This window comes from Streptopelia decaocto (genome assembly GCF_964273445.1).
Source record: "Streptopelia decaocto genome assembly, chromosome: 2".
In the NCBI taxonomy this organism is placed as follows: Eukaryota; Metazoa; Chordata; class Aves; order Columbiformes; family Columbidae; genus Streptopelia; species Streptopelia decaocto.
In genome coordinates this window covers 70,647,945-70,666,193 of record NC_138655.1, presented here as the reverse complement: position 1 = coordinate 70,666,193, position 18,249 = coordinate 70,647,945, and the positions used below count along the sequence as shown (strand labels likewise).

The following is an 18,249-nucleotide window of genomic DNA, read 5'->3' as shown; positions in this document are numbered from 1 at the left end:
TATTGGGCAGGGAATGACTGACTATCTTGGGGGGTCCTTACAGGATTTGCCTTATTAGGACAAACAACCGGTCCATCATAGTCTCATCTTGTTTCTGGAAATAGCCTTTGCCTCACATCCTCTCTGAAGACAAAGTTCAGCAAGCCCTTGTAACCACTGTGCTGTTATTCACTACTGTACAGCATGCAACACAGAGTGAGGAGGAAAATAAAGAGACATGAGCTCTGTCTATGTCCTTCCATAAAATTCAGTCACTTTCTGAGTTGCAGCAAACTCTGCAGCCTCAATTCTGCTTCTTAGCAGGTTTTCTTTCCAGCACTTCTGTGGCCTAAGTCTGTAACCTCTCCATCTGAGCACGATCTGTAGGCTCTGAGGTCTCTCCTGTGACCTTTGCTCTTTGCCTTGCCATACTCTTCAAGCTGCTCAACCTCCCCACCACATCCTAATCAGCCACTTCCAGGAAAGAATCAACATGCATGTTCCCTGGAAGAATCCACTCAGCTTCTTTTTGTTAAATGAGGATAATAAAAAATGGTCAGAAAACCTATAAAATACACAGCACAGTGATGAAAGGACTTTGATTTGAAGCTTAAATTTTTGTCTGATTTTAATGCCAAGCCCTGGAGAATCAGTAGTTTCAAAAATCACGTATGTTTATAGCCCTGTAACGTTACGAATGGTAAAAGATCCCACAAGAAGAAATAGCCCTTAAGTGATGCTTATTTGTTCCCATTGTCTCACACCTATGTCCTTAGACACATTTGTGGCCTCACTCACACCATGGGCTTGAGAGCTTAGCTGTTACAGTTAAATGGAATGTGGTAAAGCATGGATGGTCCTTGGTTGGAGATTTGATGTGTGGCGTTATGAAGAGTAAACAGCAGGCAGCATTCCCTTTAGAATCAGAGAAAATAGCTCTGCACACATATATACATGCTTACAGAGATACAGAATCAATTATTTTCAGAATAAATTCTACTTTACAACTTCATATATTGCATATTTTCTTTCTGAGAAAGAATCAGGACTGAGTAGCAGAGAAGGCTGGTTTCTGCAAGCTCACCCCCTCACTTGTTGAGGCACTTAAAGTGAATGTATCCAGCGACTCGAGGACTCAGGCGAGGGGTTCTCATGATCAAGGCTCATAAATGCTGCCATGGTAAAATTCCAGTGCAACGTTAAAGTCACTCGTAGCGACTTTTTCAGAGTTCTACTGCACAAGTTTCCTCCTCCCCTGCACAGGCTAGAGTTAGCTGCAGAACATTCATCCACACCAAGCTGAGGTCACTGTCAGCTACGCTTTTAACATGTAGCATTCTTAAAGGTTTAGAAATCTGGTTGTAGGCAGCTCGGACTTGGACAGCCAACAGCAGTGGTTACTTTTGCCTTCATCTCCGTTTTGTCTGGTAACACTCCATCCATAAAATGGGGGTAAAATTACTTCCTCCCTGCAGAGAAGCGCTGTGAAAATAAATTAATAAATAGTTGCAAAGCATTCATCTGTTATATACTGAGCACTGGAGGAAATCTCTTGAGGAAATTAGTTCTGTCATCAGAACGGGGTTTAAGTAGCGTGCAATGGATAAGGTAGAAGGAGGCCTTAAGCGTTAAATGGTGAAGGTGAAATAAAATACCTGTGTGCATGAATTAAGTCCCTTTGCCTGTGTGATGAAGGAGGTAGGAGTCCTGTAAGAGGCTACAAGTGCATGGTGTAATCAAAGACTGCATTAAATGGCACTGTGTAACGAGCACATCACAGAAACCTCACTTTTCTGCCCTCTCGCTGGTGGCTACATCTTTCAGGCCTGTCTAACTTAGGGGAAGACCTTGCACCGAAAAGGAACTTGGTAGGGTCACTATCAGAACAAATTATCTCCTGGGATGGTATGAACCATGAAAAAATAAAAGGCATGTTTTTTACAGATTTGTGCAGAATCTTTGGACATTAAGTGATTTTGAAATGGTGTACCTTGAACTCATCTTCACCATCAGTATACAGTATTGGCCAGTATTCCTAGTACACAATATTACTTTATATACTGTATTAACCAGACATGACATGAGAATAATTTTCAGTAGCAATCTACTGAATTTGAATGTGTGATGCTACAATAAAAGCTTGATTCAGACCACTGTCAATCTTTAGGGCCATTACAAGTCCTTACCTCCCAAAGAAAAAGCTTTCTGTAAAGGTGGACTTTACCATTCCCTGCAGAAAATATCTTGTGTGATCCGGTCATACCACACCTAACTCAGTTCCCATTGCAATTGGTAAAAAAAACACTTCTGTAAAAAAAAAATATATATATATATATATATATATATATATATATATATATATATAATATTAGAATTGTATCCTCAAGCCTCCTGCTCCTCATTGTTCCCATCTGTGGGGCAGGAGTGAGCAGGCAGCATTTAGTGGTAGCAAAGTGCTTTGAGATCCCTGGATGAAGGAGGCTGAAATCCACAGTATTATTCTTGGTCTCGTGACAGACGGGGTTTCACTTACACACCATTATTTTGAGAAGTGTGTTATGTTGTTTGCCTGTCCACGCTAACAACAAATCACTCTCCACGCTTCACTATGAGAACTAAGTGTTATTTACATATTATAGTGTGGATAAGGCAGAAATACTGTTCCCATCACTACAGTAAAGTATCTGTCAGCACTTTCATTGCCATACTTTAATTCCAGTGGTTTGCAAGGCCATTTTGATTACCATTACCATTTAGACTGCTATTTTTCAGCTTTATTAATGTTAAGTGAATAAATCATGGAAGTTAAAATTGCTTTCGTCTGCCCCTAACTAAAACGGGCTTGAAGTTAAAAAATGAAATTTGGAAAGCCTTTCAATTTGTCCAAAACAGAGAGATAAAGAAGTTAAAGGACTGGCCACTTCATGTGCTTACACTGAAATGTCATGATCATGCATCTAGATCTGTATCGATGTGATGATATATCGGAAAAAGCAATATTCCCGTGGAGCTAGTCCAATTGCTCAGACACCTAGTATCATTTTTTAAAACTGCTTAAATACATATTTACTTTGACTCTGGGTGGTCCTTGGGTTAAAGAATAAGCTTTCAATAACTTTCCATCCAACATATATTTTTAATTTTTAATAAAAAAGAGGAAATTAAAGACAAAAAACTATGTTATTTTAACATTCAGGTTTCAACAATAATGAAAATCAAATTTAAGCTTGACACACCATCTTAACTCATTCAACAATGTATTTTTAAGAAATGCCAATAATGGGATGAGTTAAGAAGAATAAATCAGCCCTAAATGAAAACTTCTAAGCTGTTTCATTCCTGAAAAATGTGTGCAGATGAAGGATTTCCCCCTTATGTTTTTGTAAAAAGAACTTGGGAGCTTAAAACTGTGAACTTTACTTGATCGTTTGCAGTCTTTGGTTTTGGTAAGGGCTTGGAGACCTCAGGGCAGCAAGTAACACCACTGAAGACAGAAGGACCACAGCCTGGACTTTGCTGAGGATTCCCCTGAGCTCCTGAACGCTGATTTTGTTCACTGTGATTGAGGAAAATGGTCTCTCCCTCTGAGACAATCACAGTCTCTGGTTGTGTTTCCAGATGCAATGCCAGTGGTGCCTCATGCCATGTACATCTGTCAGGCAGTATCTGGCTGTTCATTTGCATTTTGCTGTGTGTTAAGGTCTTTTAGAAGGCATCTATGTTAATTTAAATGCTGTAGTGGCGCAGCAAGAAGGAAAATTGCCTGCTTGCCTTGTTTCAGCTCCTGCACTGGATAAATACGAGAGGAGAGAGGACAGGGCACTCTCCTGCAGGCTGCAAAGCAGGCCAGGTGCAGGGGAAGGACTTCTCAAAGGACAAGGCATGGCTCTGCAGCAGGAGCAGAAAGTGGTGACTGCTTGGAGGAGGAGGGAGCAAACACAAAGCCCTGGCTCAGGCTGATGGAAAGAGACTACACATTCAGAAGGCCTCTGAAGAATATGTAGTAACCTGGAAAACCATTCAAATACAGCATTTAGACACATATCTTTCTCTCCCTCTACATTTGCGCGCACACACATGCACACTGACCTTGTAATGTTATTCTGTTAATCCAGCAGATCTGTGTTTTCTCTTTTCACCTGTATTGCTTTAATCCAAACTAAAATAAAATCTAGCTTCTGAAATTTAAAGGTCTGTAGTGTTTAGGGATGTTTACAATGAGGAAAAACTGTAGGCAGATGCACCTCCAAGCTCTGGTTGACTCAGGTTCCTTTCACATTTGCCTCATTCTATTTTCTTTCCAGCAGCCTGGTCATAAAAAGTATCTCCACCTCATATTTGGAAATCTAGTTGATGCACAATGTCTAATTCTTCCTCATGGGATTTAGAGTCTGTGACTGAATGTTTTGTTGTTGGGCCTTAGAGATATTTGATCTCTACAAGGATTGCACTCATCCTTTATTTTCATTTTCTGGTATTGGAGGAAAGATAGATGATGCTGTCACATTGACTCTATATAAAATCTTGGTTTCCATGATGTATTTAAAACTGCCTTCCAAGTATTAATGCCTCTGCAACGAGACAAGTGCCATATATTAATTAACAAAAGTCAGGATTAGTCCAATGAATAGCAATCTTATGCCACCTCATATTGATCTTTGATTAGCAGCAAATGTAGAAATTTGTTTTACAGAATTGGAAGCTTAATATAAATGGTAAGTAAATTACAATTAATAAAACCAAAATATCCTGTTTAATCTTGACTTTACATGGTGACAAAAATATACAATATAAATAAGCAGACAGATTTGCAGCAATATGATTTTCTCCACAAACTAAATTGTCAGTACTAAAGCAGATACAGAAATAAATTTCCTTGTAAAATATGAGTTTTCATTTGCTTAGATACAATACTCAAAATCAGGACCTCACCATGTGTAACTATTGATGGAGCATGAGAACTGCAATTGAGAGACATGGATGAGAAGTGGGGTGAGACAGCCCACAGGCCCTTTTTCTTGTTCAAGCTAAGGGAGAAGAAAAAAAAAGTGAATAAAACATCATCTGTGAAGTATCTGAAACAGCAAGATACCTTCTGAGTTTTAAAATCCTTGATTTTAGCAATCTTTATGCTAGATGATGTTTTCTGAAAATATGTATAACTGCAGGCAAAACCGAATCATGACAAGTTAGTCCTGAGAATAACAGAAACAGAAGGACAGACCACGTGTGGACAGAAATCCCCTTTTGCCTCAGCACTGACAAATACTCCCAAACCAGTAATCATTTTGGGAGGAAACGGTTGCTTCATGTGAACACTATGATCTAGAGGTCATGATTTCTTGCTTAAGACATATAATTTCTGTGATAAATCCCCCATTTCTCACAGTGCTACAGCTCTTGTCCCATAGTACTCTCCACAAAGGACAAAAGGATAAGCAAGTCACGAACCATGGCTGTAAAGCATGGTACATCCATTTGGACATATGATCAGCCCGTGGAAATGCAGCCATTCCCCCAGGACAGTGAAAGCCTTAATTCTCTGTATTTCACATTCCTCCTCCTGCATCCTGAGCCCCTAAGAATGAAGAGCCCAAGACTTATGCATCCTTGATCCTCACAAATGAGATGGGGTAATTAAGCACAGAGTTGACTCGAAGAGTGCGAGAAGCTGTGTGCCTGGCACTTTGTCCCAGCCTTCCTCTGGAGAAGGAAAGAGCAGGACCAGAGTAAGATGAAAGCCAAGGTGCAAAGCCAGGCGGATCCTGGCGTGTCTCCTGCCTGGGGTGTGGAGACTGCCCAAGCTGTACACTCTGAGAGGCCAAACAAACACAAGGTACATACAACCCCAAAGGCAAAGGTGGTTTTGTGCAAATACAGAGAAACCCATGCAAAATGTTTGGTCAAATACCCAGGTTTCAGATCAGTTTTCAAAATACTTTTTTTTTAAGCAGGTATTATTTAAAGCTTCCTTTTGGGGCTGCATAAATATTATACTAAAGATTTTGGACGTTTGTGACAGTGATACTGAATTAGCACAAGTGCTCTCCTGACAGGCGGGGGGGCTGGCACCTCCACTGCACTGTGAGTGGCTGAACCTGCCCCAGCCATCTGCCTGGAGCACCTTCCCTCATGGTGGGGGTGACTCTCGCACCCCCTCTTCATCTAGATTCATAGAATCATAGAATGTCCTGAGTTGGAAGGGATCCCACAAGGATCATTGAGTCCAATTCCTGTCCCTGCATCTGACAACCCCACAGTTCACACCATGTGTCTGAGGGTGTTGTCCAGTCTCTTCTTGAACACTCTCAGGCTTGGGGCCGTGACACCTCCCTGGGGAGCCTGTTCCAGTGCTCCACCACTCTCTGGGGAAGAACCTTTTCCTAATGTCCAACCTAAACCTCCCCTGGCACATCTTCCTGACATTCTCTCAGGTTCTGTCATTGGTCACTAAAAAGAATTCAGCACCTGCCCCTCCTCCTCCCCTTGTGAGGAAGCTGTAGACTGTGATGATGTTTCCTCTTCATCTCTTCTTCTCCAGGCTGAACAAACCAAGTGACTTTAGCCGCTCCTCATACAGCTTGCCCTCCAAACTCTTCACCAACTTCATAGACCTCTTCTGGACACTGTCCACTAGCTTAATAACTTTTTTATCCTGTGGTGCCCAGAACTGCACACAGTGCTCCAGGTGAGGCCTCACCAGTGCAGAGCAGAGCAGGACAATCACCTCCGTCGCCCAGCTGGCAATGCTGTGCTTGATGCACCCGGGACACGGTTGGCCCTCTTGGCTGCCAGGGCTGTTGGCTCATGTTCAACTTGCCATTCACCAGAAGCCCCAGATCCCTTTCCGCAGAGCTGCTTTCCAGCATCTCATCCCCCAGTCTGTATGTACAGCCAGGGTTGCCGTGTCCCAGGTGCAAAATCCAGCACTTGCCCTTGTTGAACTTCATGCGGTTGGTGATTGCCCAGTTCTCCAATTCGTCCAGATCCCTCTGCAGGGCCTCTCTGCCCCCAGGAGAGCCCTGGCGGGGCGCGGTGCCCGGGGCCGGCGATGCCCGCCCAGGCGGCAACCGTTATTCGGCCCTGAGGCGAAGGTTTCTCAGTCCCGAGAGGGGAGGGGGAAGAGCTGCGGAGTGACGGTCCCTCCCTCTCCCTCACCGCAGCGGGAGAGGCTAGTAGCCCCTCTCGCTTTCTCTTCCCCCTCCTCCCGGCCCGGCGGAGGTGGGGGAATCCCGCGTTGGGGAGGTCTCCTCAGGCCGTGGGGAGGAGGGGTCCGCCAGAGCGCGCTTGAGGGCGGCGCCTCCGCCGGTGACCGCGTGGGGGCGCTGGCCGCCCTCTGCCCGGCTCTTCTGCGTCGCCGGTGCCGGCCGCGGCAGTCCCACTGCCCGCTCGGCGCGCAGCGGCCGGGGATGGGGGAGCTGCTGCTGCCGCCGCCGCCACCACCGCTCTGCCCGCGCCCCGCGACTCCGGCGCCGCCTCCTTTCTCGGCCTGAAGCGCGCCCGCACTCGTGGATCCCGGCAGGGAAGGGGCCATGGGCCGCCTCCCCGAGACGCGGCGGCTGTGAGGCGGCCGGCGCTCGCTCGGAGAGCCAGCCGGGAGGCTGCCGGCCGGCCAGCCTGCTCCGGGGGGGCCGCGGCCGGGACGGGAGTGCCGCTCCCAGCCGGCAGTGGGCACGCAGGCAGCACCTCGGTGTCGGTGACTTAGGGGTGCCCGCTCCCCCGCCCGCGCCCCCGCCGCACCCGGCCGCGGCGGTGGATGGATGCGCCATGGCCACGCTGGTGTGCCGGGTGCAGCTGCTGGATGACACCGACCCCTTCAACAGCACCAACTTCCCCGAGCCCACCCGGCCGCCGCTGTACACTTTCCGGGAGGACATCCCGCTGGCCACCCAGCTGCCCGGAGTGCACCGCCTCCTCCGCGCCCCGCAGAAGGTATTGGGGGAGGGAGAAGTGGGGTGTCGGGGACACCGGGCGAACGGTAGCGGCCTCCCCGCGGGAGCCCGGCAGCGGCGAAGAGGGGCCGAAAGGCGACGGGCGGCCCCCGGCCCCTGCGGGGCGGCATCCCGGGCTCCTCACCCGGCGGGGCTGCGCGGGGAGAGCGCCTGGCCGAGGGGCTGCCCTACAGCGCCGGGGGCCGCCGGCTCCCGTGCCCCGCCGGCGCTATCCCTCTCCCCGGCAGTATAAATATTTCCTTAAGTCCCGGGGATGGACCGGGGGGGAGACGCCGGAGGGGCTTCCCCGCTGCTCTCGTGTGTTCCCTAACGCTTTCCGCCTCTGCTGTAGCTGTAGCTGCTGTGCGTTTTGCTCGGGATGAAAAACACCCCACCAAACCGAAGCCGTAGTTGAGTATCAAATACTGCGTGCCTTTCCCTCGCTAGCGATGTCTGAATGTCTGGGGATATTGGGGAATAACGTGTAGTTTAAGGGCAACCCAGCTGCGGGGATCACGGTCGTGCAGGCAGGATCCGAGGTTTACTGTGGTGAGGTTTAACGAGCTGGGCAGTTACAGCAAGGGCTTTGGTAAAAATAGCAGTGTGTCTGCTGCCCTTGAAACAATTGGTACCGCTAGTCCCTGTTGTGAAGAGCTGCAGCATGTTACTGCCATAGCCCTTGTCAAATCTTGCCTATCTCTTCTTGCATACTACTTCTAATAAGTATGCTGGCATCTGTAGTTCTGCCCTTGAAGTCAGGCACCCGGGCATGTTCCTTGAATTTTCACTTTTCAAGGCAGTGCCATTGATTGACATAATAATGATGTCCTTTCATTATTATCTTGCATCTGCACATTAGTTCTGTAGAGTGCACCACAGAAAAAGGGGAAAAAATGCCCACTTTTTTTCTTCCCAGAAGAAAACAAAGTAAAAGTTGTAAAACTTTTATTTGTTTTCTGATGAAGTGGGAGGAAAATACTCTCTTAACATCACTTGTATTATAACTTGCTCTTGGGAGCTTGTGGAAAGATGACAAAGGGCTGTGTGTGCCCTTAGATTTAAGGATATCCAGAACCCCATAAAAGTGTTTCAGATAAAAGCTCTTGGAGCAGACAGAAGTTTTGCATTTGTAGAACGGTTTCTCACATAATAGTTGCCAAGGATACAGCATCCAGTGAACAGAGCTCTGCCTAATGCACAAAACCTTTGGAAGCTCTTGGTGTGCTGGGTCAATTCTGTTTTCATGTGCTCAGTCGTCCCCAATTCAGAGACTGGTCCCATTGTTTTCAAGGGAGGCTTTTTTTGGAGTCAGAGCTAATTAAAAGAAGGCCAGGATGGATTCCCGACACTTAACAAAGTAAATAAAAGATAGTTTAAAATCTGGATTTTCAGTTAATTCAACCTTATTTTCAAGGGTATTCCACTGTGTTGTGTGTTGCTTTTTCTTTGCTTTGAATACTTTCTTGGCTTTTTTTTTTTTTTCCAATAACCCTACACTAACCAAAACCCCCTCAAGGTTTAATGTCTTCATGGATACCCAAAATCCATGGCCACTTATATACATTTAACTCCTGCCCCCTGTTTCAGCGTGCAGTGTGTTTCTCAAGCTTAATTAATTTTTGGAAACTGGACTTGTAGACTTTGGATGAAAGACGGCTTCAACTCTCTAGAGGTGCTGTAAGCCCAGATATTGAAAGACAGTCAGAACCTCAGATTAACTCTTGCAAATATTTTGTTTCTGCTGTTGTAATTATGTGGGCAAGCTCACTGAAATCTGCTTACATGGTTACAGTTAGCTTTGTGTTTGCAGAACCAGGGCCTGTTTCAAGAGTGCCTTAATTCTGTCTCTTGGCCTTCTCTTAGCTTCTACAAAGACGAGGGAAAAAAAAAAAAAGTTGATTAGACTTGTTTGCTTTTACTAGTTATACCAAAATCTTGTTTCTTTATATATACTTGCATTAGTGCAACCTTTCTGTGTTTGGCAATATATCTTTGTGTGGTTTTGTAGAACCAACAGATTTGTGTAACTTCTTAGGGACAGACCTTGAATTTTCTTTTTCAGAAGTGTGGATATTCTTCTCCAGCTTTTCCTCAAGACTGGTCTCTAGATCACCACATTAGTTGACTGAGAAGGATTTTCCTCTATTTCTCATAAGGATCAGGACAGATTCTGTCATCTTGGAGGAATGCAGCTGTCAAAGCAGATTGTAGGTGTCAATTCACATTGACACATTTGAGGCTTGGTTGATTAATTACTTTGAAAATTAGTGAGCTTATGGATTGGTGGTCCATTTAGTATTTTGATGGTGACTAGAGCAAAATATTTTGAAGCAGACTTAGGAGTTTATAGCTCAAATACATTATAACGCTGACGTCAAAGTCACTCCTGAAATCTTAGAAACTGTTGGCCTTTTTGCTAGCAAGTTTGGATAATCAATGCTAGTTCCCTTTCATCAGGTTTTAAGTGTCAGATTTCACCATTGCAGAGTTGAAATTTGTAGTGTTGATGGTATTTTTGTAGTTAATAAAATAACTTATATTGCAAATCATTGTAAGTTAAATATTATAAACAGTTATTAAAAAACAATTTAAAACTCTAATGAAAAATGCTTTGATATGCTGACCTCTCATGTTGTTAGTAGCTTTTTTGTTACCAACAAATGTTATCGTTTGACTCCAAAAGGCAACATTTCTTTAGTCCAGTTCTTTGGATGTACAACTCTTGATTTCATCTATTGGTTTTACTACTTCTTCTCTTTAAACGTACAATTATTGCATGTGAATGCAAGTCTAGGTCTACAAAGTGTCTTCCGAATGTGGCAGAGTGCAGTGAAGTTAGATGGCTGAGTTCCGTGAGCACTCACTAGAATGGGCTTTACCACCTTGAATGCATCAAGTATCTGGATGAGGTGGAGCACCTAAACCAGTTGATAGGCAAAACTGAGAAGAAGGGTGTCTGCAGTCCTTCTATTACTTGGAATTATGTGCCTAATACCTTCTCCCTCACCCTTTCCCGCCTGCTTCGTTCTGTGCACATAGCTTTTGCTATGGCTCTATCTGTGGATGACGCAGCTTGTTGTACCTGGGTTGTGCTCCATTCTGCCTTGTGTGTGCAGCAGTCGTGCCTGGTGCATGTGTGCTGAACTGACCCCCATGGGGCATGGCACTGTCATCAGGAACGCTTGCCTTGGGTATCCCCCTTAGTTTCAGGTGCCTTGGTGCTAGGTGGCGACACACTGATGCAATGGAAGTACCACAAATTCTGTTATGGTAGTTTTAGCCACGTCTACAAATTCTTGCTGAGTAACTAAGCCACGCTGCAGAGCTTTTGTGGGTTGCTTATATTGATTTGGCTACCCAAGGTGCCATTTTGGATGAGGATTTTTTTATCTCTCTTACTGTCTGTTGCATGAAAATGAACTGGATCAAGCATGGGCTCTAAATTCAAATGTCCTTTTTGCCCATCTCTGTGAATCTTGGGAAGATTCAGAACTGGATCTAAATTTGTGGCTCAGGCCCAGTGCCAATAATGCACTTTGAATCTAATTCGGTACTTTGGGTTTGTTGGTTTTGAATTGCTTTGAGTTACTTGATACTTACAACTTGCTGACACAGGGTCATTCAGGAGAGCTGATATATATACATGGCCCATGTCAAGTGGTGTGCTTTTTTTAGAGATCTTCTTCATTATAACTTATTCATATAATTACAGTGTGCTGACTATGTATCCATATTCTGTTTTCACATCCCACAGTACTGTTCAGTGTTGGGACAGCTCTGTAAGAAATACATGTTTAGAATAATACAGGAAATCACACTGTCTAATTTATCAAGAAAATGTAATTGAAATAGTTTGTGTAATAAAGAAAAATGAAAAAAAAAATCTCACAGTGCATATGGCGTACTGGTGGTCATGGTGGGGAGATAAAATGCTACAAGGGTAGTTGTTTTGACCTCCTGTTCCCTCTGGAGGCAACTTCTGTGTTTAAATCTCTTCCAAGAATTTGTAATTAGGAACAGTGTCATTCAAAAAACCAGTGATTGTAAGTAAATAAATCCGATGAGCACTAGAGGGATTCAGGAGTTTCATTCATAAAGAAACCATCCAGATTTCAGTCTTCAGCTGCTGTGATTAGCCCTAGATTAAAGCCAGGGCTGACTCTGGGGCATGGTGTGATGTAAACTGATAGCAGGGGCTGTTCCACTGGGTCGTGTCCTGGCATGGAGCTCAGCTCTGGCATTGAACTCAAAGCCAGGCTATATCCTGGCCTCAATCTCAGGTTTTCCGAGACCAGAAAACCTACCAACTTGCTCCTTTTCCCTGCGTTGCCTTGACACACGGTTGCATTAAGAAATGCCTTGGTGGTTTGGATCCTGATCCTGCTGGAGGTAGCAGTGATGGGAGCGTTTTTGGGTTGGTCATAATGCTCTTCATGGGACCTGAAGAATAGAAGATGGAAACTAGAATATCATCATTATTCCAGGGAAAATGAACCCACAGGCAGGGGAAACTGGCTGATATCTTCTGCAAGTGTCACTGCTGAGGACTGGGGAATGTTTTAGTTAATGGCTGTCAAGACGCCTAGGTCTTTCATATTATCCTTGAGGCAGGTGGACATCAGCTCTTTCCCATACTTTGAGAGAAGAGGTGATTTAACTCAACGGTTATTTCACATAGGTTTCCAAAGTGTTCTGGATCTAGCCAAGTATTTTTGGAGCTGACAAAATCTGTGCTTCAAGAGATTGACCCTATCACGGTCGTGTGTGCTTGAATTTTCTAGGGAAGTGTTTATGAGTGCAGGGGGGTAGGATCCAGCTCTGTCTTCTGACTTGAAAGCACAAGCTGCATCAGAGTCCTTTGTGAAACACACTCTTCTGGGGGAGTATAAACACCCTCCCAAAAGCACAACTGTGAAAAGCTGCCAAGTCTCTGGCAGCTTATTGTCTTCTGTGGTGTGGGCCTTCAAAGGAACAGAGATACCCCTATGGCAGATACAAAGTAACTGTCAAATTCTCAGCTTTATCTCTGGCAGTTTAACGTTGGAGGTCTTTGAAGTTCTTGCAAGGTTCTTCTGACAAGTTATAGTTTGGGCAAGTTATAATTCAGTTCATTTGTTTGATCTAGGCTTAAAAGCCATATTGTAAAAGCAGAGGAGCAGCCCTATGCCAGAGGTCTCACTCTTGAATTTGACATTTCTCTCTTGCAAATCTTTCAATTTGGCTGCTCACACATAAGAGTCTTTGTAGAACTCAGTGTCAAGAGTGATGGCTGTGAACATGATGTCAGCAGGTAGTTCTAAATTTTGAAATCACAGATGGGTCAGATGCAGCCTCTGGAAACTCACATCACCATGCTTTTACTGGAGGTTTGTAATGAAACAAAGATGAAATGGAAGAAGGTAGACCTTGCTGTTATCATACCCCAAGTCTTATCCTTGGAAATGTTGATGTTTTCTTTCAAAACCAGCTGTAGCTATCTCCTTTCTTCCAAAATTCTTGTATGAAGATTGCTGTTTGCTTCAGTTAGCAAGAGACTAAGACGACTTCAGTCCATATCTATGTTGGTGGAGGAATGGTCAGAGAAAAGTGGTGGGACCTGGAATGTTGCAATCTACTCTTCTTCCCACATTGTCCTAAATAAGAACATGAGTTCTAAAAACATTGAGGAAGAGTTTTCCCTGTGTTTTCACAGCTTTCCTATCTCACAAATAATTAGGGTCTAAATGAGAGTCCCTTTTCTTTCTGTCTGATCTCACTTGCTGGGTTGTGAGGATGGTATTACACCCCTCTTGCAAGTGTATGCAAGGTAGTTGAGCTGTCAGTCAATCAACTATCACATTATCACCTATGGCAATGTTAATTGGTTTTACTGTTCACTTCTCTGACTGAAATTCAGCCAGGAAAGGTTAGTACCTCTGCTCTTTCAAAAAGTGTCATGTATTTTTTGGTGACCTCGAGTGGTCTGTGCTGGGGCTATACACCTTCTTTGCTTCAGTAGGCTGTATCCATGTGCTAGGATATTACTTCATTACGGGCTCCGAGGAAAGAGTGCCAGCTATTACACCTCTGTCATCACTTTCCACACCACCTGGATTGCATTATATTAATATTAACTTTATATTGTATTACAGTTATTAATAAGACAGCAAGGAATGTTGTTACATATTTTTAGCAGAGGAACAAGTTTGGACAAAAGTAGCAGTGAGCTCTCTAGTAGGCCCAGCTACCTAGAAACATCTGCAACCATCTGGCATATGAAACTATTGAAGTAAAGGTGCGTGAGACTTGAAAGTTGACTTTCCACATGTCATCAGCTTAACACATATATATTAAAAAAATGCATTGCAGTTTCCAGTTCCAAACACTTAAAATGCTGGGAATGAGAGAATTGCTTCTTTTTAAGAATGTAAGAATACTCCAAAAAAAACCAAACCAAAATGCCTTAAGACTTTTTTCTTTCAGTATGACTACCTGACTTTCTTTAGTAGTCATACTTTTAAACTGACCTGTCAATTTTATGAGTAGGATATTTGTTTGAATTACAAAGCCCTTAAAAAATTGCTAATTTTGATCCTGGATGCCTGGTTACTATTACTAAACAAGGACAATGCATTTTTATTGATCTTTGTTCATATTGGTCATAATTTTACATGGTAGTGCTTAGTAGGCTGAATACCAACGAGTGGAGTCGACTGGGAAAGCAGCTTCATCTCCTTTTAGTTGTAGTTCTGGAGTGGTTTTTAAGGTGAAGTATATATACTTGGAAAATGAGACTTGCACAGGCTTATGATGTGCTTACTGACAGTTGAACTCCTGGTACCATGAAGGTGAGAAAAAGCTACATAAATAACCAAGCTGTAATACAAAGTTAAGTCAGGTATGCAGGATTACATGCAATAGTGAAGGGGTGTATGATTTGAAGCTTTATGGTTGTTGGCCACAAAAACAGTAACCTGTATCTTGTGCCTTGTGTAGGTAAACCAGTTGTATTGCTTTAACTCGATACAGATAAATCAAACACATTTTTCCTCTTGTACATAGCATGCGTGATTACATTGGAATAAAATGCACTTATGGATAGCTTGTGTTTCCCCGTTTAGGAAAGAAAGTTAGTTATGCCTTCTTCTTGGTTTCTGTGCTATCTTCTGCTTTTAGAAACTACATACTATGCTAGTGAAAAAGAAAAAAAAAAAGTAACATTGATATTGATTAAAAAATGAAAATACAAGACATTGCTGCACTTTTCTTTGAAGCTAGTTGCCTCAGATTTACCAATGAGCCCTTCAGTCTTTGTAAGTGAAATTGAGAAAATAAGTATTTTCTTTAGAATTGTAAATATACTACTGCAGCCACATGTAACAGCTTTGGAGGTAGCTGCCTCAGCTGCTGGTGAGCAGTGTGAGGATTTTGTGTCTAGCTTTTTCAGACGTCTGTTATCAGCAAGGAGAAGATGCACTTCCTGGCCTCTCTCTGGTGGGGCTGCTCAGCAATTTCATTGTGAACCACCTGGCGTGATTTGGGGGCTGGCAAAGGAGGCAGCTGTAGCTCTCATAGCTGTGCCAGCTGGGTTGCTCATCCAAGGGGCATATGCAAGGTAAGGCTAACTGGAAAAGCACATCCTGTCTGTTTTCTTACTTCTTTCATTACTACAAGGCTATTTTACAGTAAGTTTTGCAAGGAAGGAGCCTAATAGCAGAGCGCGCAATTGGGACACAAACAGGAATCTCATTTGTGCTAGTGAAATACCAAGCGTGAACTTGTGCCTGGTTCTTGTCAGGGTGGAACAGAAGTTCTGAATTTTCTCCAAAGCACCAGTGATGACTCTGTTCTAGCTGTGGGGTAGACATAAATAGGCTTCTACTACTTGGAAACACTTAGCATTTTGTGGGAAGTAGAGAAATCTAAAGAGCTACATATCTATGCTCTGTTTATTACCATACTGCAGCAGCTGTCCCTGGAGCCTGACCTTTGGCTCCATGCACAAAGGGGTTCTTTTTTCCCCTTTCATCTCTAGCATTGTGAGGGAGTTGGGTTGCAAAAATCTGGAGTCCTCTGCCCTCTTTATGGGAGGCCTTGGTGTCTCTAGTGGGGGAAACCCTCCCGGCTTTTCCAGGCAGAGAATTAAGGATACCTGTTGAGCTTTATTCTTTGCACCTGAGAGGTGTAGCAATCCTGCAGGGCCTGAGCAATTAAAGGTGATGAGCAGCTGGAGAAATGAGGGGGAGAAAGAAAAGGGTGACATTTCCTGTGCCTCTTGGAAGAAAGGCGTGATTGCCTATGAGATATGGCAGCACAAATGAACCTCACAGTTTCAGTGATGAGGATCTCTGTAGCTGACCATTTCCAGTGAAAAGTGAGTTTGTGGGATTTTTTATTTTTTATTTTTTTTTTTTTTTTCAAGTCTTGAAAAGTGGTATAAAGACTGAGAAGCCTGGTAGCAGTGAGTTGTGGTTGTGAAAGTGTATCGGTCTTAAGGTTAGTAACTTCTGAATTTCAAAAGTTTCTCTCATAAGTCAGATTTTGTCTAGCTCCTTTCTTTAGATGTCTTTATAGGAAACTGTAATTTGATTCAAAAGTGGGTATTTTTCAAAAGACCATCTGAGGAAGAAAAGGTTCTGTTAGGGCAAATTACGTTCTGTGTGCTTTTCAATCTCTACACGCATTTCTTCCTTGTTGATATCATTCTTTATTTCAGGTACTCTGTATCATGCTACCAGTTGAGTCAAGCTTCTTTTACAACTACAGAAGGCCCGTAAGTCTCCAGTGACCACAAGTAGGGCATGCAGGCTTTATTCACAAGTGGAAAAGCAGGGCTATAAGTAAAACATGGTATTTCATTTAAGACAAATGTGACTGATTTAACCTGTGTTAAAATTCTAAATGATTAATGTATTGCAATGTTCATTGCTGGTCACAGTTGAAGGACTCTCATTTCACTGTGAATTTTTTGTTCTGGTTTGATTGTAATACATAAGATGTTTTGTATTGTGGGTGTACAAGGTAGAAAGAAGTACAACTCTTCTGGATTTAGTATCCACTGTTCGTTTTTGCCTGTGACCCAAATATTCCCTCCCTCTCTTATGCACCCTTCAGTTTATATTTTAATACTCTTTGTTTATGTTTGCTTGTTGATGTCCTCTTTCTACATTGGGAAAGTGGAGGGGGATGTGCTGATCTCTTCTCCAAGGTACCCAGTGGCAGGACACACGGGAATGGTTCAGAGCTGCACAAGGGAAAGTTTAGACTGGACATAAGGAAACATTTATTTACTGAGAGGGTGGTCAAACACTGGGACAGGCTTCCTAGAGGGGTGTTTGTTGCCCCAAGCCTGCCGGTGCCTAAGAGGCATTTGGACAATGCCCTTAACAACATGCTTTAACTTTTGGTCAGCTCTGAATTGGTCAGGCAGTTGGACTAGATGATTGTTGTAGGTCCCTTCCTACTGAAATATCCTGTTCTGCTCACATTTTGAGCAGAAGTGAGCTTGAGTTATTGAAAGTACTACATTTAAATTTGTTGTAATTGCCTTGTAGGTGGTAACTCATTCTTGTTTAGACGCTGAGTTCAGTTGTTGCTTTTTTTGAGGTTAATTAAAAAGTTAATTTGTCTGTAGTATTGTTTTAGCTACCGTATAATGATTTAACTGAGCTTTATTCAGCCTTGTGTGTCTTACTGTAGTTAAGAAACTTCTTGTAGATTGGATTCTGGATTAAGTAGGAAAATGAGCCATTTTTCTGATGGAGCTGAAAGTTGTGGGGAAAGGGGTGGAAGAAAATCCTGATCTTTCAGAAGGCAGAGGAGGATGGGTTTTGATACTTAGACTGTGTTTCTAACTTCAGATGCTACTGAATTATACCTTTAGGTTTCCTGTTGTCTTGATGGACTTCTTTTTGCTTGTTTTTGAAATGTGAAGGAAAATAGCCACCACAGTTATAAATGTGAATTTCTGATAAGCCAAGGGTATGCCCATATCTTTACGTTACTGAGCTTTACTATTCAGATTCTCACACTTCAGTTTTCCTGGTGCTTTTATTTCACTTTCTGAAGAGAAGCAATCAGCACTCGAAAAAGTGCCCTTCAGAGAAACAGCACCCTGTGGTAAGATTGAAATCTGGAGATGGACAGACTTATCTCAAGGTGTAGATGTTCTTTTTTTTGCTAATTACATATGCTTTAATTTGTACGTATGTTGAGCTTGAAAGTCCTTCAAAAACATGTACATGTTCATTGTAGTCTTTCTCTTGTCAAGGAGTTTGTTTTAGAAGGAAGCATCTCATAATGTTCATCTGTACAAAGTTTTCCGGAGCTGCATCAAAAACATTAAAGGTCCTGGGAAACC

At 43.3% G+C, this 18,249-nt stretch overlaps 1 protein-coding gene across 2 annotated transcripts in view; it reads left to right on the top strand.

The window, feature by feature from the left end:
- Nucleotides 1–7,402: 7,402 nt before the first annotated feature.
- The window catches only part of FHOD3 (formin homology 2 domain containing 3), a 384,646-nt gene continuing 373,799 nt past the window's right edge, over nt 7,403–18,249 (top strand). For both annotated transcript variants that reach the window (XM_082045688.1, XM_082045687.1), the window contains exon 1: nt 7,403–7,911. In XM_082045688.1, coding sequence (XP_081901814.1) covers nt 7,747–7,911 — 165 coding nt within the window. In that variant the 5' untranslated portion in view covers nt 7,403–7,746. The remainder of the gene's footprint in view (nt 7,912–18,249) is intronic.